We start from the raw sequence: 22636 nt of genomic DNA, 5'->3' as shown, positions 1-22636 counted from the left end.
TATGAGCAGAATCTGATCATTTGAGAAGCTGAGGCAGGAGAATCTACAGCCTAAGGCCAACCTATGCTATAGAGTTAGGACTGTTATTTTTTTAAAAATTGGGGCCAGAGATGACTTAGTGACTGCTTGCTTTATAAGCGGGACTCAAGCCCAATCCCCTACCACCTGAGTGCCAGTGTAAGCTTATAAGACCAGAACTGGGGAAGCAGAGACAAGAAGATCCCCAAGACCCACCAGCCTTGTAGTCCAGCAATCTCCAGGTTTAGTAAAGAACTTGGTCTTTAAAATTAAATAAACATAATAATAATTAAATTAAATATATTAAATAAATATAGTATACACAATAAAAATTAAATATAAAGACTGATTATGGGCTGGTGAGATGGCTCAGTGGGTAAGAGCACCTGACTGCTCTTCCGAAGGTCCGGAGTTCAAATCCCAGCAACCACATGGTGGTTCACAACCATCCATAAAGAGATCTGACTCCCTCTTCTGGAGTGTCTGAAGACAGCTACAGTGTACTTACATATAATCAATAAATAAATCTTTAAAAAAAAAAAAAGACTGATTATACAATACTAGATAAAGGTATTAACTATTTGACTTAAGCTTAAACGCATTCATCTTCAGCAGTCAAGTCGGCTCAGTTAATAAACTGCCAGGTGCACGAGCATGAAGAAATGACCTTGGATTCCCCAGGACCCACATAAAATGGTGGGTGTGGGACGTGCTTGTAACTTTAGTGGTGGTGGATGGGGGAGGGTGGGTGGAAGGCTATGAGCCCAAGATCATCTCTCAAAACCTAAAATGCTCCGTGCTGAGAGGAGCAGTCAGCACAGACCCACCGCTTCCACACGCACACAGGAGAAGTAGTAAATGCACATCGGCAGACATCTGTGCACACCCACAACCCTCCACCACAAAAGGACAGTTCAAGGAAATGAAGAACTAGATTCCTTCCTTCCGCCCTTCCACCCATCCACCTATCTATCAAAGGCTCACTATGTAGTCTTGCCTGGCCTAGAATTTGCTCTGCAGACGGTGTTGGCCCTGAACTCATAGAGAACCACCCGGTTCTGCCTCGTAAGTGCTGGGATTAAAGGCATGCACCACTAAACCAAGCTCCATCTTCAAATCATCTTTATGTAAGTGGAAGAGAATGAATTTTCAAAAGTTGTCTTCTGACTGCCACATGTGTACAACAGCCTATGTGCAGTACATACATATATGCAAAATACATAAATGTTAATTTTTGAAAAAGGAGCATTAAAGCAACAAAGGAACACAGTTTAAACAGAATCTGAAAATGGCTGCTCCACACTGTGCCATGTCAGCAGCTAGTTTTTTTACCTGTCTGAAAGGACTAGAGCTTTAAGATCTTAAAAACATGGAAACTCTTAAGTTCTTAAAATTTTTATATATAAACCATCAAGAAAATGACAGTCAATGAAATATTTAAATGAAAATTCTTCACAGGGCTGTGTATAAGTAGACTGTTTCCCATACTTGGCTATCTCCACAGGGAACCTTCCAGAGGGGTAGCTGAGCCATTTCTGAATCAGAGCTTCATTCACTGTCCAGATCTGCTTTGAAGGGTCAGAGCATCTAAAGTCATCTGGAGGTCCACAGTTCTAAACGTTAAAATGAAAGAGATCGGTCAGAGGAAGAGATGGCACTTACAATACAAAGTTAAGAACCAGTATGATCTATCTGTTTGGTTTTGTTGAAGACAGAAGTCAATTATTCCTAACTACCAGAAACAAAAACTTAGCAGATAGCTTTGGGAAAAAATATTTTTTTGTAGATTTGAGTAGGAAAACAAATTCAGACAGCTGACCTATAACATATAAAAGAGGGAGATAAATTTCTAAAATCACTCCAACTTATCTGAGCTAATTATTTATATGATTAATTAGTACCTGCGGACTAGAGTAATGTGAAAAGCTTTGATCTCCACCCGAGAAAATTCTTTTGACACAGAAATAGTCTTCAGAACCTACAATAAAAATAGAAAAATAGAAAGCATTAGATTGTAAGATTCATATTACATTTTCTAGATTATCCAGCTTACCATGGGGTTTGTATAATCAGGCCTCCTTCCCTTCATCCCAGGGACTCCGTAACAAGAAATAGGTAGGAATAAGTGGCCTGACTCCTCGGGATGAGCTGACCAAACGTGAACATGAAAGAGTTCCACAAGCCTAGGCATCATTGGCAAGTTTGTGAGCCTTTGCTCTACCACAGACATTTGAGGCATAGGACTCTTTCATTTTAACGTTTAGAACTGTGGGCCTCCAGATGACTTTAGATGCTCTGACCCTTCAAAGCAAATCTGACAGTGAATGAAGCTCTGATTCAGAAATGGCTCAGCTACCCCTCTGGAAGGTTCCCTGTGGAGACAGCCGAGTATGGGAAACATACTAACCCCCTCCCCACCACACACACACAACACTGTTTTCTGATCTGTATCTCATATTTTGGTTTAAACATAGTATAAAATAGTGATTACTATTATAAAAGATAAAAGAAAATAAACTTAAAGTGGGCACTCCTGCAATTCCAGCATTTGGTGGGCAGAAAGAGAACTGCAGAGTCAGAGGCCAGCCTGGGTCACACATCAAGACTCACTATACCTCAAAAACATCAACAGAAAAAGTCATTTTTAAAGAACATGGAAAAGTTTAAATAAATGAGTAAAGACTTAATAACATGTAACCATTTTCCCGCAGTGTCTAAGAAACAGAAGTTCTCAACCTGTGGGTCACAATTTGTCTCCTTTCTCTCTTCTGTTCTCCCAAATAAAAACTGCAAGGGTTGAATTCTCCAGCATCACACACTTTAAAAGCCATCCTATTTCACTTAATGTCTCGCTATCTCTCAACCTGAGACATTTCTGGTTTATTATTTCCTGGGTCTCATACAGGGCAGCTGGCCTCACATTCGCTATGTAGCGGGAGTGGGTTTCTTTTTTTCTCTTGAGACGGGGTTTCTCTGTGTAGCTCTGCTGTCCTCGAATTCTCAAGAGACTCGCCTGCCTCTGCCTCCCATTTATACTGCCCTGCCTCCACTGTAGTTACTGGTGTATGTAAGCATGCTTGGCTTGACTTTTTGGTTATTAAACCTTGGTATTATTACCAAGGTAGGCTGCTACCTACTTTTTCAAAGAAAGAAAAATTGTTTTAATTTCCTTGATTGCTCCCTTACAACTAAGTAAACATCATTAAAAAAAACCCTCAGTGAGAAATCAGATATGTAACAGTAAAATACAATTTTAATTATAGTTTTGCTATTGTCATTTTGGTTTTCAAGAGAGGGTTTCTCTGTGTAACCCTGGCTGCCCTGGAACTCGATCTGTAGACCAGGCTGGCTTCCAACTCACAGAGATCCATCTGCCTTCCTGAGTTCAGAGATTAAAGGCATGCACTGCCACCACTGGCTTAAATATTTAGTTTTCATTTTTCTGTGCATTTGTGTGTACCCCATGTGCGTTGTGTGTGGTGCGTCTATAAAGAGCAGAAGACCATCAGGTTTCCTGAAGCTGGAGAACAGCAGCAGACACGGGTGCTGAGCTGGGTCCTGAGAACTAGCAGCATATCAGGTACTCTCCGATGCTGAGTCACTCCTCTAACCACCATGAAGTAAGGTTCATCTGGCTTAGACTACCATGATTTAAGAGTTCAAAAGGTTTTCTTTCCAAAAATCAGAAGATGTAACTCTTAGTAGTAGACCCCTTCTACCTGCTCAGCCTGCTTCCTCATGGAACCCAGGGCCATCAGCCCAGGGATGGCTCCACCCACAACGGGCTGGGCCCGCCCCCAACTGAACACTAATTAAGAAAATGGCCTGAAGGGCTTGCCTTACACTTTTATCTCATGGAGGCACTTCCTCAACTGAGGACCCTTCCTTTGAAGATTCCAGCTTGTGGTGCCAAGGTGACACAAAACCAGCCAGTACATTTGCTTAAATGACTATAAAGTTTTAGTTTTGCAAACTGAAAAGAGGTCCACAGAGTGCTACAAAACAATGTGATAACACAACTCCTTAATTTTAAAACAATTCAATGAGGAAATCTTGTTTTATGTACTGACATCAGTTCAAATCACCCCTTTCACTGGAACCCAAGTTTCTGTATAACCCAAGTTTCTTTTTCTTTTTTTCTTTTTTTTTTTTTTCCTTCTTCGAGACGGGGTTTCTCTGTGTAGCCCTGGTGGTCCTCGAACTCAGAAATCCACCTGCCTCTGCCTCCCAAGTGCTGGGATTAAAGGCATGCGCCACCACTGCCCGGCCAGAATTTCTCTGCATGTATAGATGTAGATATATAGAACGTACACACATGCCTTTTGGATCTTACCATGAGTCCAGGATAGATAAACTCAATGTTCCTCCTCTTAGCACTATACTCCTAATCTGTTACTTTACTAACAGTTCATCTAACAGTTCCTGTAAACACAGAAGACCAGCATTTTAATAAGAGCTGTAATATATGTAGCACACGTTAAATACAGTAGCACTTACCAATATCTTGTGGACACTGTCCATTATAAGGAAACCAGTTTCCTTTTACAGTGAAAGGGCTTTTTCTGTTGCTGGTTGAACCAGTTCCCAACTGCCCATTACCACCAAGACCGAAGGAGTAAATTCGTCCTGAAGAAGGAACAAATGCAGAGGTATGCTGCCTAGAATAAAATGATAGAAAACTTCTGACTTAAGGTTAAATTCCAAAGAATTAAACTACAAATTAACCAACACAACCCTCTTAAAAATAAACTGGGGTTGGGAAGATGGCTGCGGGGAGATGAGTGTCTGCACCTTCATCCAGCACCAGGAACTGGCCAGAGCACCCAGAATCCTGTCACAGCCAGGTAGGAATGGCTGAGCGCCTGTGAAGGCAGCATGGGGGTAGGAACATCACGCTGATCCTGAGAGCTTACTCCACCGCCAGTGTTGCTGAAATCCTGAACTTCCTTCCAGCCCACTGCAGCCCCTGTCTCAGGGCAATGCAGCACTGAGTGACAGAGAGGAGGATACCCAATGTCCTGTTCTGGCCTCTGATTATGCACGCACGCGCAACACACACACAACATTGATAAAAATCACGAATCATCTCAACGGGTCCACGAAGAGCAACTAGGAATGGGCTGGGATATCCCTCAAAGACAGAGTGCTTGCTATCACAGATAAGACCTGGGGCCAATCACTAGCACTGAAAATAAACAAGACATAAACTAGAAATTGTTTGATAAAGATTACCTGCAAAAATAGCTGGGCACAGTGGTGCACACTTTTGATGCCAGCACATAAGAGGCAGAGACAGACAGATCCCAGCCTGGTCTACATAGAGTTATAGGATAGCCAGAGCTATAAGAGGAGCCCTGTTTAAAAAAACAAAAACAGCTGGGTGGTGGTGGCGGCGCATGCCTTTAATCCCAGCACTTGGGAGGCAAAGGCAGGCGGATTTCTGAGTTCGAGGCCAGCCTGGTCTACAAAGTGAGTTCCAGGACAGCCAGGGCTATACAGAGAAACCCTGTCTCGAAAAACCAAAACCAAAACCAAAAACAGACCAAAAACAAAAACAAAAAACTACAAAAATTTATGACTGACATACTACTTAAATGTGAAATACTGAGTTTTCCAACAAAGAAACAAAACATACCTTGATGATCAGTACTTTAATGATTAGACTAGCATACTAGCCAATACATTAAGACAACTATATACATGGTTTGCACAACTAACAGAAAGAAAGCCACAGATACACCTAGGAACATGAATAATTTATCAATAAAAGTTTAATGAGGTGGACTGGAGAGATGGCTCAGTGATTAAGAGCACACTGCTCTTTAGAAGGTCCTGAGTTCAAATCCCAGAAATCACATGATCGCTCACAACCATCTGTAATGAGATCTAACACCTACGGTGTACTTACATATAATGAATAAGTAAATCTTTTTTTAAAAAAAGTTTAATGTGACAGCACTTTTAAGAAGTGATATAAATACATAATTTATAGCAACTGTGTCATCACAAAGCAAGGAGGTCAAGTTTTCAAAAAAGGAACTGGACAGAAGATTCTGGGAAAACAGATAAGTAGTAAGTACTGAGAATCTGTCTCTTATCTGGGTAAGGACTGTACTGGCAGAATCTGATACAACTATTATTGTTTGCCTTAAATTGCCAAGTCTGGTGATACAAGACTTTAGTATTACCATTTGGGAGGCAGAGGTCTGGTTAGCTCAATGCAGAGTTCCAGGACAGACAGAGAGCCTGACTTAAAACAAAACAACTTTTAAAAGTATCTAATCAACTACAGACTAGATTGACTTAGAAAGACAATTCAAACTACTAAAACCAGGAGAGAAAGTGGAAACTTAGGCATGGTGGCACTTTTGTACTGCCAGCACTGGGGAGCAGAGGTCTAAGTTTTAGCCAGTTAGAGCCACCTTGTGAGACCTTCTCAAAACAAACTGAATTCAACAGCATACTAAGATGGTATGTTGGTATGATGATTTTCAGGTAATGCAGGGTGGCCCAGAATACAGTTGTACACATCTAATTAAAACAAATTCCCACCTCAGTACGGGGGACCGCCAGGGCCAAGAAGTGGGAGTGGGTGGGTAGGGGAGTGGGGGAGGAGGGTATGGGGGACTTTTGGGATAGCATTTGAAATGTAAATGAGGAAAATACCTAATTAAAAAAAATAAATAAATTTAAAGAAAAAAGAAAAGAAAAACAAAACAAATTCCCAAAGACATGATCATCCAATCTGATACAGAAGAGAATAATCTAATGAACTTTGTAGTAGGTTTGCCCTAACTGCTAGTCCACACATCCACAGGTAAGACACTGAAGGAGCCTGCCCCCAGTTGTTTCTGTTAGGTAAATAAAGATGTCAGCAGCCAATGGACTTTTAGGATTCCAGGGCTTGGGACCAGGAGGAGGGAAAGGGAAAGGAGATCTGCCAAGCCAGGAGAGTGTGGAGGGGAGAGAACAGAAAAACAAGACCAGTGGGCTCATACATCAGGCAGGACTGTAAGTAGCTAAAGCTGGATGTAGTGCGTGCACTCAAATCAATGGCCCAAAAGTAAGTCCTAGATTTTTAAGACCAAATGCTTCTCAACAATACATCAAAAATCATTCCGCATAAAAAGGAAACTCTTATATACAAAGAAAGCTGCTAAGACTGTCTGTCCACACACAGAAGTGTGAAGCTGGACCTTTGCTGACTTACTGAATACAAGAATTAACCTTAGCACTTTCAAGACCGACACATGAAGACTGTTGTTCCAAGTCCAAGTTGGCTACACGATGAGTTCCAAACCAGTCTCAGCTACAAAATGAAATGTTGCAAAAACAAAGGCTGGGGATGCAGTTCGTTGGCAAAGCACTTTTCTAATATGCATGATGCCCTGCTTCAATCCTCCAAATTGGAAAAAAAAAAATCAGGATAGGTCAAAATCCAAATCTAAACGCTAAGCCTATAAAAATTCTTGGAAGAAAACAGACCAAAGGATAAAACACATTGGATCTGGACAATATTTCCTCAATTATACCATAGTCACAGGCAACAAATAAGAATTCATGAAATTTAAATGTGTATGTCTACCTAAAAACACTATTAGCCAGATAGATTCATACCATTAGTCACACCCCAGATATTAGGAAATCTGAGAGGACTGAGGACCATTTATGTCAAGGCCTTTGGGGCCAACCTTGCAACACAGTGAGCTGCTCTCTCCTTATGTGTGTGTGTGTAAGCAAAAGGACAATCTCAGGGATCATCTCTTTGACCCAGGGTCTCTCACTGGCCCGGAGCTCACCAATTAGGCTAGGTTGGCTGGTCAGCATATCCTAAGAATTCTACTGTCTCTGTCCCACCAATGTCAGACTTACAAGCATGTGTCACCATGCATTTTATATGTGATGACGTAATTGAATTCAGGTCCTACTGCTAGCAAGGCAAGAACTTACTAACAAGTATCTGACCCCACCCCACCCCCATCCCCGTTACAGGATTCCATTTATTTCTCTCTTTTTTTCCAGACAGGGTTTCTCCGTGTAATAAAGCCTTGGCTATCCTGTACTCACTTTGTAGATCAGGATAGCCTCAAACTCAGAGATCTCCCTGCCTCTGTCTTCCAAGGACTGGGGTTAAAGGGATATGCCATCATGCCAGCTAAATAAATTTTTACCTTTTTATTTTATGTATACAAGTGTTTTGCCTGTACACAGGCATGCGGTACACAGACATGCCTGGTATCCACAGAAGCCAGAAAAGGGTGTTGGATCCCTTGGAACTGGAGATATAGATGGTTGTGAGACAACATACATGCTGGGAAAAGGACTCGGGTGGGTTCCCTGGAAGAGCGGCCAGTAACTGCTGAGCCATTTCTCTAGTCCCCCAGGATCCCATTGTTAAAATAATTGTGTTTAGTCTGCATGTAGATCTGGTACACGTGGACAGTGATCAAGGAAGCCAAAACGTGAACAACTTCCGTACAGCTGGAGTCACAGACAGCAACGACCTGGCGTGTGGCTGCTGGGATTCCAATCCAGGCCCTCAGTGTTCTAACTTTCTGAGCCACATCTCCAGCCTTCCCAACTGACATTTGTTATAAACAACTTTTTCATCCACACACAGAACCATATTTTGCACTTAGAATTATATTATAAGGTAAGTTAATGCTAGCTACTTATTAGAGAACATTTCTTGCAAAACTGCTTTAGAAAACACACTGCATTTTAGAAGTCTTCCAAAAGCAACTACATGATCAAAAGCCAAAGCCCCAAATTGAGCCAAATGGCAGCCACGGCTGGTTTTACAGTCTGCCTGGAGATTATTTTCACCCAGATTTTGGTTTTAAAAGATAGCTCAGCATTTAAATAGACAGTATTGTTTAATGCTGGTAATGAAACATTTCTTTATGTAAGAAGTTTCATGAAGCAGCACCCACAGGATTAAGGTAACTCATGAGGCAGTAGAAGGCCCACTCCTCCTTGAAGATGTGTAAATGGTTCACGCTTGCAAGGGGAGAGAGAGAGTTTTCTTCAGCCATCCAGAATTTACTTATGTTCAAGAAACTAAAATTAAACTGGGTTCAACCATTCTAGATTTAAGATGGAAGAACTGTCTCTCTGTGGATTATCTAGGATGAGTACGGATGAGGACCAGTCTGTTTGTTCACCTCTCTCCAGACAACACAAAATAGTAACACAAGGGTAATCTATAAGATGTGAAAAACAAAAACTGGCCCAGAAAAACAACAACAACAAAAAAAACCCTTCAGATTAGGTATCTGATAAAGAGATTAAAAGTCAGAATATAGTAGTCAATAACAATACAGCTTTTAAAAAGACGTTGAGCATCACTAAGTAGTGGGGAAATACAAATCTAAACAACATACATCTACCAGGATGGCTAGCTAGTAAGAGGAGAAAGCGGTGTTTGCAAATATTTAAAAATGATGCCATTACAATGGAGAATGACCTCATCTCTAAGAAACTGAAACAGAATCACCAGGGACAGCTGTTACTATGACTCCTCAGCAGCCAACCAGACATTCAGAACTACTTCACCTCAGCCTACCAGAACCCTAAGACAATTTATTATACAATCCTTTAAAAAGTGTGAATTTTTTCCTTAGGGTGGGGGGGTAGGTGGTTTGTTACAGATTCTCCCTATTATAGCAAGAATTAGAAGTGTTACCATCCTCAGCAGCTCAATAAGCAGTCTAGAGAGCAAAGTCCTCTTCTTTACCACAGCTTACCTTCCACAAGCGACCTGAGTAACAATGCTTCCCATGAGTTCAAAAACTTTCCTGGGATTTATCTCATGACTGGTAGAATTATGACCCAGCTGGCCATAGCCCCCAGCTCCAAAGGTAAACACTCCACCTTCCTGGAAAACAACAAGCAAACAGAACAATTAACTTATGAGAAGCTCAACAACAAATAAACTAATGTTTACAAAATGAGTTCACTATTGATACAGACTCAATGTTTTCTTTCCTATCTTTGAAATTAGATGATGGCTGACTAACGAAGATAAAATAATTTCGTGTGCGATAGACAATAAGGTTCCACCTACAGCTCAGTGCTCTGCTGCTCAGTCCACACCCGCATACCTTCTTCTACTTTTGTTCTGTTTCCAAGACAGGGTTTCTCTGTGTAGCCCAGGCTGGCCTTGAACTCGAGAAATCTGCCTGCCTCTGCCTCCTGAGTACTGGGATTAAAGGCGTGCGCCATTGGCAGAACGTTTTAAGGACGTATTCTTAGTGTGGATGTGCATGCTGCACACGTGTACACACGTGTACTCAGAGGACGACTCTATGGCGTTTGGCTCTCTCCTTCCACCTTTACCTGAGTTCAGTTCAAGTTACCAGGAACACTTGGAAAGCACCTGTATCTGCTGAGCGAGCTCACCAGCCTCTACCTTTTATTTTAAAATAGGATTTTTAAATAGACGTCAAAGCTGGCCCTGAACTTGTTCTTAGTTGAAGAAGGCCTTGAACTTTAAGGTCCTCCTGCTTCAGCATCTCAGGTACTTGTAACTGTAGAGGACTGAACCACCAGGCAGGCTTTGACAGATGTAAGTACTCAATAATGTTCTCATTATGATAAAATATTTGTGTTCATTAAAGAAGTAATTGCTACTAGGCATGGTGGTGCACACCTGAAATCTCTGCACTGAAGAAGGAGAGGGTAAAATACTGCCCAACAGTTTGATGAGGCAGGACTACAGGAGACGCCTCACCTACCAAACAAAATAACCACTACTAAACCGGCCAACTTAACTGCATTGCTTTGAAATATCATTCTACTTATTTTTCTTCCTACTTTCTTTTTCTCTCTCCTTCTTTTTAATTCAAAGGGGGCATCTAACATTTCACAAAAACTTTTTTTAAAAAATGTTATCTTTCATTAGCAAGCTAGCTATGCTTGAAGATAGACAAATGCTCTGCACAGAGAGAGTGTGATGTCCTCCCACCAGGAAGCTGGGGCAAAAGAGAATGGGCTCAAGGCCAACCCATACTATACAGGGAGCTCAAGCCAAAAACAAAGTCAGTACAGATAAAAAGCCCCCATGAACAGTGCATGTGAGCAAAGAGCAGACATGTGCACATACAGACTTGCTACAGGAGGCTATCGGTAAATGTTCATGACTGAAACTCACCAGGCAATGGGTTTTGTTTTGTTTTGTTTTGTTTTGTTTTGTTGGTTGGTTGGCTTTTTGAAGACAGGATTTCTCTGGGTAGCCCTGTTGACCAGGCTGGCCTTGGACTCAAGAGATCTGCCTGCCTCCGCCTCTTGTGCTAAGGCCATTTTAAAGAGAGACATGTAATAGCCTAACATAACTATAGCATTTTTCAATTTGACACTTTGTTTATAACTATAGTTGTGTGTGTGTCTGTGTGTGTAATTTTACACTCTGGTTTCAATATCTAACAGGACAATTTTTTAAATATAGTATAATGGCACAGTATAAAACTTTCCACATCAAATACAGAGCAGAAGACAGGGTACAGCTTAGTTGGTAGAGTGCTTGGCTAAACATGGAGCTTTGGCTTCCAGCTGTAACACTGGATAGTGGAGTAAGTTCTAAGCCCAACCAGGGCTACACAGTGAGGCTCTGTTTCAGTGGGGGGTGGGGGAGTGGGGGGGGGTGGGAGGAGGAAGATGAGGAAGGGAGAGGAGGAAGAGGGAGAGGAGGGGGGAAGAAGGGGAAGGAGGAGGAGGAACAGGAGAAGAAAGAAAAAACGTTAATTTCTTTTACTAAATATAGAAGACAAAATAATGACAATGGGGGTAGGGGTGGGAGACCTACACAGTCATAAACAGAGGCTTCGGGGCTGGTGAGATGGCTCAGTGGGTAAGAGCACCCGACTGCTCTTCCAAAGGTCCGGAGTTCAAATCCCAGCAACCACATGGTGGCTCACAACCATCCGTAATGAGATCTGACTCCCTCTTCTGGAATGTCTGAAGACAGCTACAGTGTACTTACATATAATCAATAAATAAATCTTTAAAAAAAAAAGAAAAAAAAGAGGCTTCATTTTCCGACCTCAGTTTATGTGGTGCATTTGAGATAGAACCCAGGACCTCCTGTATACTTGACAAGCACTCTACCAACCAGTGCATACCCCTAGACCTTTTGAAACATCCATTTCTAATTTGGCCAAAAACCAATTTCTCAGAATCTTTATGTTACTATGAACAAATACAATATTTTCCAGTAAAAATTAGCTACAATTTGTTTTGTTTCTATACAGTGAGGATCAAACTGAGGTCAGCACATTAACTACCGCACTATCTGAAGGTGTTCATTTTCACCTGACATCTACTCACCACACAAGGACCCCAGAAGATGAGAGATGAACGTTAACACAATTGACAAGGCTGTATTAAAACCAGTCATTGCTAGCTTAATGTTCAGCCTAACTACAGCATTTAGCTTAATATATTTACAAAATATAAAATATTTAAATATAGATAACGAAACTCAGCTGCTTCTTTACATGGTGGAAGTATTTATGAACCAAATGGAAGCTTAGAGCAAATTAGGCAGTGTAAATAAATACAAGTGTGACGGACACACAGCACTGCAAGCATGGGGAACCAAAATGAAGTCATCTCACTCAAAATGCTTAATAATTCCAGCTACTCAGGAGGCTAATAGGATTAAAAACCGGAGGTCAGCCTGAGCAAAAATAAAAAGGGGGCTGGAGATGTGGCCCAGTGGTAGAGAGGTGACCTAGTATACACAAGATCCTGAGTTGTAATTTCTATTATCAATACCACAGACAAACGCCCCTCCAAAAAGTGCTAGCATGGTCCTGAATGAGTGCAGCCCCAGCACTCCTGAAGCACAGAGAGGGGAAGTCTACAGTCTGAGGTGAGTCTGGACTACATCTAAGCACTGCTGCAACTGAATGTGACAGTTGATCAGATGCACAGTTCACGACCCTAAGCAAAACTGAACATTAAGGCAAATTATTTTCAAAAACAATTTAGGCCGTTTTCAATATAAACTATTCCCGAAATACAAACATTACTCAAGCTTAATGGAAATAGCACAAAAGCATTCACTAATTATGAAAAATTACTGCGAATAATAAAAAGTTTTTTAAGTACAATACCTTGGTTAATGCAGCAGTATGATCTTCTCCGCAACAAATATAAACTATTTTCTGAGATCTTAGTGACTTTAGTAAATTAGGAACATACCTATCTGAAAATTCCAATAAAAGACGTTAATGATATTTTTAACTAAAAATGTGTTTCCTTTATAGATTTCCAAATTCAGTAGCTGTAATAATAATTTTTACTATCAATCAAAGACTTCCTAAGAAAAAAGCCTATAAAACTGGGTTTCCAGGCCTTATGATAAAGTAAGGACTCAAAGATGAGCATTCGATTACCCTACTGCCAATGTACACAGGGTTCAACAATACAGGACTTTGGTGTTTTCAGATTTCCTACATGTGTATAATTCTTTATTCTGTAATGACCATGTTCAGAGATTCTACTCAACAGCCTGATCTACTTTCTGCACTTTGTGGCAAAACAATAATAGCATAACATGAGTATATTTTTTATGCAGAATAAAAACCATTATCTAATTCTATGAGAGAATTATTTACATATCATTATCAGTTATTATTAGGTAAAAACATACTTTGGCCATCTCAGGCATTACAAGTATGTTGACTGTTACAACCTATGACTTATATGCCAAATATTCGCATTCAAAAACCGATAAGTATGAAATGTCAGAAAAAAGATTGTGACTTGTTTCAAATAGTTGTTTAAAATTAAAATGTTTATTTTCAAGACAATAATCAGTGTAAAAAGAAGCTCAACCAAAAAATAATCTAACAACCCAGATCATATAAATCCAACTTGAAACAATAATATTAACTAAATGTCATGTTACTTTCCCAGAGCAAAATTTTTCAGTACCAGGCTAAGCTACTGCACCTATGTTCTAACAGGAAGCTTTAGACGTAGCTTCTTGGCTAATTAATTGTATAGCTTCTTTCCATTAATGGTGGCCAATAATGGAGCAACACTGGTTACCAACCTAACTCAGTATTTATACACTGTCTCTTAATGGCATCCAACAATGAAGACATAAACAGCACGGCCTTGCTTTTCTTTCAGTCCTGGGGATTAACCCCATAGCCCCGAGTGGCAGGCAAGCAGTCTACCGTGGACCTATATATAATCGCAGTACAAGTGATCTCAAGAATATTTTTCTTCTTTTTTTTTTTTTTGTGGGGAAAAGGTGCTGGGGATTAAACCCAGGGCCTTGTGCACACTAGGCCTGAGCTTTTCCACTGAGCGATATCTCCAGGTCTCAACAAACTTTCCAATTTATTACATGCTAATTTTCAGCCTTCCCAGGATCCTCCCAAACACATTAAAATGTTAAACTAACACCCTCAGGTCCACCACTACTAGTCCTGGGAATGTTTGGGTATACATTTCTCCATGCTCTAAGAATCACTCATTTATCTCTCAGAAGATCATCTTTTAAAAACATGCTTAAGTATAAAGTGAACCTACCATTTTCATCGTTAAGACCTAGCTGACCAAATTTGTTACGTCCCCATCCAAAGATAGCTCCAGAAAGGGTGAGTACAAAACTATGGGCTCCTCCTGCTGCGACCTGCATGAATGGTATGCCAAGCAAAGACTTAATCAGCTGCGGCGAAGTCTGCTTCTCACAGTCAATGCCTAGACCCAGCTGGCCATACTTATTCTGTCCCCAACAGAAAACTTCACTTGCTGTAAGACAAAAATCATAAAATTATTTTACACACACACAGTATCATGTGAACATCAACTACCCTTTTGAGACATTCTCTCGTTAGATGAAAATACATACTTACTGAACGAGGAAGTTTGTTTCTTTATGTGAGAACACACTACCACCTAGAGACTGTCTTATGAGCACACTGGTAACCAGTCCTATAAGCTAGGAAATACGCTCATTTCCTCATGCCCTACAACAGAGGATTGACTCTCTAACACTCCTCATCTCTCTTACTCTCTAAGCTTTCCCCAAGAGGAACTCTTCAAATCTCATGGCTTCAGCTATCAACATATGCAAACCTAAACCAAGAAACACCCTGCAACCACTGCTTATCTGACACCTACACAAGGATGTTCCAGAGCCACTTCTAACTCACTGTGCCCAGACTGAATATGGCTTCTACCCCATTTCCAATCCCCACGGCTCTCCTCCCCGAGTTGCCCTTCACCAGCAGGTCAGATACCAGGGATGTCGCTCCTTCTCAGACATCATCAACTCTAAATCTACGAAGGATTACTATGTTACAGGTTTGGGTTTGTTTGTTTGTTTTTCTCCTTCTGGTAAATAGATCTGTTTTAGCATCCTTCTTATTTCCTTTCATCATTTTCTCTACTACTTGTTAGTTCAGATTCATCTGCCAGCAACTTCAGGTGGTTTTTGTTAAAATAACCAGCAATAATCTATTTAAACAAGCAAATTTAAAAGTTCATTCTATAAAACAGTACACATTTGAAAGTAAGCTTCGATGCTGGGGAAACAGCTGAGCCAGTAAAGTGAAAACAAGTTCACAGTCCCCAGGACAGGGCCGGGTGGAGCGGAACAGTGGCCTGCTCTGCAATCTCACCCACTGGGGAGCAGGGAAGAAAGGAGGAAGAGGAGGAGGGAGAGCCAGTCATCTCTCTCTCTCTTCTCTCTCTCTCTCTCCTCTCTCTTCTCTTCTCTCTCTCCTCTCTCTTCTCTCTCTCTCTCTCTCTCTCTCTCTCTCTCTCTCTCTCTCTCTCTCNTCTCTCTCTCTCTCTCTCTCTCTCTCTCTCTCTCTCTCTCTCTCTGGCTCACTGGCTAGTCAGCACTCATTTGGAGCTCCAGGGCAGTGACAGATTGTCTCAACAAAACAAAACAAAACAAAACAAAACAAAACAAAACAAAACAAAAAAGAAATAGATGGCTCCAGAGGAATAACTCCCAAGGCAGTCCTTTGGATCCAAACCTATACACAAACAATTAAGAAATTTTAAAGTAAACTTCCATCTAACCCTTAAAATATTAAGTCTCTGACTCTTCTTCAAGCATGTCTGTATTTGCATAAGAAGCAAACTGCAGCCAGGTGTGGTGGCTAATGCCTACAATCCCAGCCCTTGAGACAGAAACAGACTGCTTTTAGCTGGGCAGCACTTCTGACTAAAATTGAGGCAGAGGCAGGTGGATCTCTGAATTCAAGGTCAGCCTGGCCTACAGACTGAGTTCCAGGACAGCCAGGGCCACATAGAGAAACCCTGTCAAGAAAAACAAACAACAAAAAATTTTAAATTAAAAAAGAGAGAGAGATGGAGCTGGAGAGATGGCTCAGGGGTTAAGAGCACTGACTGCTCCTCTGAAGGTAGGTCCTGAGTTCAAATCTCAGCAACCACATGGTGGCTCACAACCATCCATAATGAGATCTGATGCCCTCTTCTGGTGCATCTGAAGACAGCTACAGTGTACTTAGATATAATAATAAATAAATCTTTGAAAAAAAATTAACCCTTTAAAAATCATTGAGAGAGAGAGAGAGAGAGAGAGAGAGAGAGAGAGAGCGAGCAGGAGCGCTAGCGATTGCTCCTTGTTTAAAGACAGCCTGGGCTACAGAGTAAAACCATGCCTCAAAAACAAAGCCAACCAAAAGGGGGAAAGTTGCATGGTTTCTCACTGCTCTTAGGACAGGCTCCTTAGGAGGGCTGTGGCTGTGTGTGTTTACACCTTCCTTTATCTCTACCCTCCTCAGCACTCAGCCCGCCGCTCTCACCGCCCTGACCACCTAACTTGAGTTTTGTTCAGCTCAAGTCTGGTCATCATTCTTGGACATACCAGATTAAATCTCATTCCCACTAAATGTTATAGAAACCAACTGTTTCCTCTCCAGCCCCTCTCACCGCACATAACTATTTATGTTCTTTGTGTGATGCTGTGAGGGCGAGTGGTCACAGCTTCTCACTCACTACACACTCAGGTGTGCACAGTTCTCACTAAATGCTCAGAGAGTTACGTTTCTCATTATACTACCTAAAGCTATAAAATGCAAGAAAGAAAAATCAGCTCCAGATAGAAAACTATCTTAATTTATCAGTTTTTATAGAGCTAAACCTAATGTTTCGTTCACAGTGAACCCCACGAGACATTTCCTAAAATGGTAACAGACACCAGGATGTGTTTTTATTTCTGAGATGGCCTAGGCTGATGTGGACCGGGTAGAAAGCTTCCTGTTTTAGCTTCCCAAGTGCTGAGATTATAGGTATGTACCACCATGCCAGGCTGAATTTATCTTTTTATTTTTAATTATGTGTTTTTATTCATGTGTACGTGTCTCTGTGAGTGTACATGCTTACAAAGTCCTTAGATGTCCTAGAGCTGGAATTCAGATGCTTGTGAGCTACCTGACATGGGTGCTGGGAACTGAACTCAGGTCCTCTGGAAGGGCAGGGGGTAGTCATAAACCCACTGGGCCATTCCTCCTCTTCAAATTGATCTCCCCTTTCCCCCTAGGTTTTCCTTTTCTTCTTCTTTTTTAGATCTATTTATTCATTTTATTTCTGAGTACACTGTAGCTGTCTTCAGACATACCAGAAGAGGGCGTCAAATCCCATTACCGATGGTTGTGAGCCACCATGTGGTTGCTGGGAATTGAACTCAGGACCTCTGAAGAACAGTTGGTACTCTTAACCACTGAGCCATCTCTCCAGCCCCCAAGTTTTAAATGATAACGCAAAAACCATGGGAGATTCTCTAATTCATTCTCTAATGTTCAACTGGCATATGAATAAGTTATTGCTTCTAAATATTTAGTAATTAAGTAAGAAGTAATAACCCAATTTCAAGCCTATATGGTTAAAAAAAATTACATAGTGCACAAAAGTTAAATACCTAGTAAAAAATATAATAAAGGCATATAAGGTATTTGCAGATAAAAGAAACACTAATGCCAGGTGTAATGGTGTGCTTCTTTAGTCCCAGCACTTGGGAGGCAGAGGCAGGAAGAGCTTTGTGAATTCAAGTCCAGCCTGGTCTACACAGTGGGTTCAAGGATAGCCACATTGATACATAAGACCCGGTCTTGAATAAACAACAAGGAAAACAGCCTAGTAAGAGAAGCAGAGTACATGCAGAAGTATCATGTTCATGTGCTGAAAAACTTGACACTGTAAAGATTACCCTAAAACTGATTTATAGACACCATAAGCTCAACAAATATTTCAGTAGTTCTGTAAACATAGAAACTAACAGCTGATTTAAAATACATGGAAATGAACTCAGGACAAATCTTGTAAAAGCAAATCCAGAGGCCTTTTGTTCAGAGCACCAAGAAGTAATTAGTTAGAAAGGGGCAAGCGCTTACCTTTAGAAAGTGCAAGTGAATGATAGTAACCGCACGCAACCTGCACTATCTGGATATCCGAAAGACTTTTAATATTTCTAGAAAAGAAGAGAGAGCAGACTTAATTCCCTCTGCGGAACCAGTGGATCTCATGTGCCACTCATGTGCGACTCACTGTCTAGTTCTCTGCTGACTTTTCAGGGCATGCTATCTCTTTCAGTCAAGGCTAATTATCAAAACTTCGGGTTAAAACCAATAATCAGAATATACAAGTATAAAAAGATACGCTGAGGAAACACGTAAAAGACAGAATAGAAGCAAGGTAAACCATGCTTATAGATAAACATCCCTCAGAATGCGTTGATCACTCAAACATTTTCTTCCATTATCTAAGACTTTTCTTAATTTTTAGTGTAAAACCTGGCAGTTTATTTGGAACCTGGTGTTTTCCACATCTCCAACATCAGAACGATGGATCCTAGTCCCCTGCCTACCCTTCTGCTTACAGCCACATCAGTGGCACTCCTGTTTTAACTGGGGAAATTTAGTCCATTTGCATTTATGATAATCAATGTCATTTACGATAATCAATAATCAGTAATGCTATCACACTCTTGTCTTCACACTCTTAAGTTTTTCCTAACCACAATGCGTTCCTAGGGAGTTGGGGAGGGCTGGCTGCTACATCCCAAGCACCTTACATACTTCCCCTTCACCTGATCAATCTTCTCCTGCTTTTCTAAATAGATGTTCTCAAGGAAAAGGTAAGAGGAATTTTTCTTATCTGACTTTACCTGATACTGCCACCTGACCTGACCTGCCAACTCAAAGTCTGGGGCAAATTCTGAACAGAGTTTTGATCCCTATGATTTCCAAAGACAGTTCCAGTGAATACTATTGTGGGCAGGAAAAAGGGCTGTTAGCTCTAACGCCACAGTGTATAAGAATATAGACTTTTATTTAGTAGATGTATGTTCTTAACAACAGAACCTGAGAGTTGTGCTGCTTTAAACTAGCAGGATCTAATGTACCTTAAGTTTTTAACGGTATAACAGAATGCTATAACAAAATAAATGCAAAAGAGCTAGAAACAAAAACACATGGATGTGTTCAATCGTGCTGAAGTTGGTTATTAACTGCTCCTGCTGGTGGGTACCACCCACACCACATTCATCTTTTCATTATTAACTTCAATTTACAAGTTCACATAAAACATTTCAAAATACTAAATTCTCAAAGAACCACACGTTTTCCTGTTTTCATACAGTTATCACTATTATATATTCACTTAATGTCTGTCTCATATGCTAAACAATGAACTCTATAAAGGCAGAATTCATCTTATATCCTATATCCACGGGAATCCCAAAGCCTAACACAGTCATAGCCAAATATCACTTGGTGAATGCACCATTTTTCAAGGTCTACAGAGTTTGAAGCCAGTCAGAACTACACAGTGAGACACTGTAAAATTAAACAAACATCTTAAATGACAACACACTAAATTCTCTAGTTAAAAAAAGTGACTGAGCTCAGCATGGTGGAGCAGGCCTTTAATCTCAGCAAAGGCGAGTGGATCTGAGTTCAAGGCCAGTTTGGCCTACATAGTTCCAGGACAGTCCCTCTTCAAACAAACAAAGAAACAAACAAGAAGAGTAACTGAGTGAATTACAAAATCCAAACCCATTCAGCTGCTACTTCTTTTTGGTTTGTTTGAGACAGCCTCACTTGGTGGTTCAAGCTCACCTAAATGAATTCTTCTGGCTCAGACTCTTCACTGCTGGGACTGAAGGTGTGGACCACCCCAATTAGATCCTAAGAGCTGCTTCTAAGAAATTCACTTTACCTCTAAGGACAAAATGCAAGGTGAAGCAATGGAATAAGATACTCTAGGCAAAGAGAAGTAACAGAAAACAGTAGCCATAATTCTGTCAGATGAAAGGGACTTTAAGTCAAAAGCAGTAAAGAGGCAGGAGCATGATGCAGTGCTAAAGAGTCAACTCAGAAAACAATTCTAGATCATCAGAGCATCCAAATATGCAAAACACGTCCTCTAGGTATTCTAGACCTAAGTGAGATCAACTCCAACACAGTAACACAGGACTCTAATGTCCCACTTTGTGTACTTGACAGGATAGCCAAGAAAAACTCAATACAAAATCAGAAGTCAAAAGGTGCCCTAGACCAAACTAGCCTAGCAGACAACTACAGAACCTCAGAACCTTCTACACAACAGCATGTGGAATATTCTCCAGGGTATGGCTGAACTACCTAGTAGGCCACAAACCAATTCTCAATAATGTATCTTCCCCTTTTTCTTAGTTTGATAAAGGTCTCACTTATTATTCTGGGCTGTCCTCAAACTTGTTATTAATCTGAGGACGACCTTCTAAAGCTTCTGCCACCACCCTGGTGCTGGGATTAGAAGAACATGCCATCGGATCTGGGGTTGCCATGTTGCTAGGCAACAAGCACTATCTCTCAAATAAGCTCTACCCCTAGCCCCTCAATAAAAAAAATTTAAAAACAAAATCTTTTTTTTAACAAAATCTTATCTTTTTCAGTCACAATACAATAAAACTAGAAACTAGCAGCAAGAAACAACTAGAGACTAAATAACTATACAAAATTAAACAGCGTAGTTTTAAACAATCAAATGGATCAAAAGAGGAAAAATTTTCTTTAAAAAGGGGGAAATAAAGACACAACACAGCAAACCTATGGACTACAGCAAAAGCTATACTGAGATTTCAGCAATCAGCACCTACATTAAAATAAGATCAAAAAAACAAAAACAAAAACAAAAACCTGCAAACATCCATTCTTATTTCAAAGATCAAGAAAAGCAAAAAACAAAAAGCACCCAACTTTAGTAAATGGAAAGAAAAATAGGTACCACAGTAGAAATAAAGAAATAGAGTTGGTTTTTTGTTTGTTTTTTTTTGTTGTTGTTGTTGTTGTTTAAATGTACAAAGTTCTTCAACAGACAAAAATGGGCATCCTCCTAAAGCAGATTAATAAAGTAGTCATGGGCCAACTAGATGGTTCAGTACTACAGCACTTACTGCCGTGTCTAAAGATCTGAATTCAACTCCTGGAACTCACGACGGAGAAGCACTACACGTCCTGTACCTTGTTCTGACTTCCACACATGACACTGCTGCATATTCATACCCACATATACACACACATGCAAAAGAAATGCTAAAGGTATTTAAAATAAAATCAGAGATGAAAAGGGGGGCATTACAACTGATACAAAATTACAAAGGACATTAGAGACTATTACAAACAACTCTACACAATAAACCTCATTACCCAGAAGAAACAAGTCAATTTCTGAACATAAGCGCTTTGTCAAAACAGAACCATCAAGAAATAGAAAACTCAACAGACCTGTAACAGGAGCAAGATAGAATCAGTGCTAATGTGTCCATGGAGAAGAAAGCACAGGACCTAAGAGCTTCTCTGCTAAATTCTAAAAAACATTTACAGAACTGATACTGATTCTTAAAAAAGTCTTTCTTACTGACTCCTATTTCAAAAAATTCAGAGAAATGAATCCACTTACTCTGATACTAATCACAAGTAAGGACACAACAAAAAAGGAAGCTAGAGGCTGAGCACAGAGGTATAAACCGGGCGTATTGCATGAGGCAGTGGTAGCACATACCTCTAATTCTAGCAGAGGCAGAGGCAGGCAGATCTCTGTGAGTTTGAGGCCAACCTTGTCTAGTTCTAGGACAGCCAGGGCTACACAGAGAAACCCTGTTTCAAAAAACCAAGGGGGGCATATATATATATAAAAGGTCTTCATTATGTTGAGATAAGAAAAGAAACTCAACTTAGGGCTGGGGAGATGACTCAGTGGTTGAGAGCACTTGCTGCTCTTGCAGAAAGACCCATATTTGGTTCCCAGCACCCACATGTCAGTGCACAACCATCTGTTGCTCTAGCTCAGTGGCTCTCAACCCTTAGGGATGGTCAAACAACCCTTTCACAGGGGCTACATATCCAATACTTACATTGCAATTCATAACAGTAGCAAAATCACAGTTATAAAGCAATAAAAATAATTTTATAGCTGGGCGTTGGTAGCACATGCCTTTAATCCCAGCACTTGGGAGGCAGAGGCAGGCGGATTTCAACGCCAGCCTGATCTACAGAGTGAGAGTTCCAGGACAGCCTGGGCTACACAAAAAACCCTGTCTCAAAACAAAACAAAAGAAAAAAATAAATTTATGGTTGGGGGTTCA

At 40.6% G+C, this 22636-nt stretch overlaps 1 protein-coding gene across 4 annotated transcripts in view; it reads right to left on the bottom strand.

Annotated features, from left to right (window-relative positions):
• Herc4 (HECT and RLD domain containing E3 ubiquitin protein ligase 4) overlaps positions 1–22636 on the bottom strand; it is a 74294-nt gene that overhangs the window by 30231 nt on the left and 21427 nt on the right. For all 4 annotated transcript variants that reach the window (XR_003837764.1, XM_021173607.1, XM_021173606.2 and 1 more), the window contains 7 exons: positions 18402–18478; positions 14563–14784; positions 13134–13225; positions 9765–9895; positions 4516–4676; positions 1920–1996; positions 1507–1631 (listed from right to left, as the gene is read on the bottom strand). Coding sequence is in view for 3 of the 4 variants with exons in the window: in XM_021173607.1 (XP_021029266.1) it covers positions 1507–1631; positions 1920–1996; positions 4516–4676; positions 9765–9895; positions 13134–13225; positions 14563–14784; positions 18402–18478 (885 nt within the window). In the remaining variant the exon portion in view is untranslated. The remainder of the gene's footprint in view (positions 1–1506; positions 1632–1919; positions 1997–4515; positions 4677–9764; positions 9896–13133; positions 13226–14562; positions 14785–18401; positions 18479–22636) is intronic.

Source organism: Mus caroli, chromosome 10 (assembly GCF_900094665.2).
Source record: "Mus caroli chromosome 10, CAROLI_EIJ_v1.1, whole genome shotgun sequence".
Classification (NCBI taxonomy): domain Eukaryota; kingdom Metazoa; phylum Chordata; class Mammalia; order Rodentia; family Muridae; genus Mus; species Mus caroli.
Note: the sequence above shows the minus strand (reverse complement) of the source record. Positions and strands in the feature narration are given on the sequence as shown.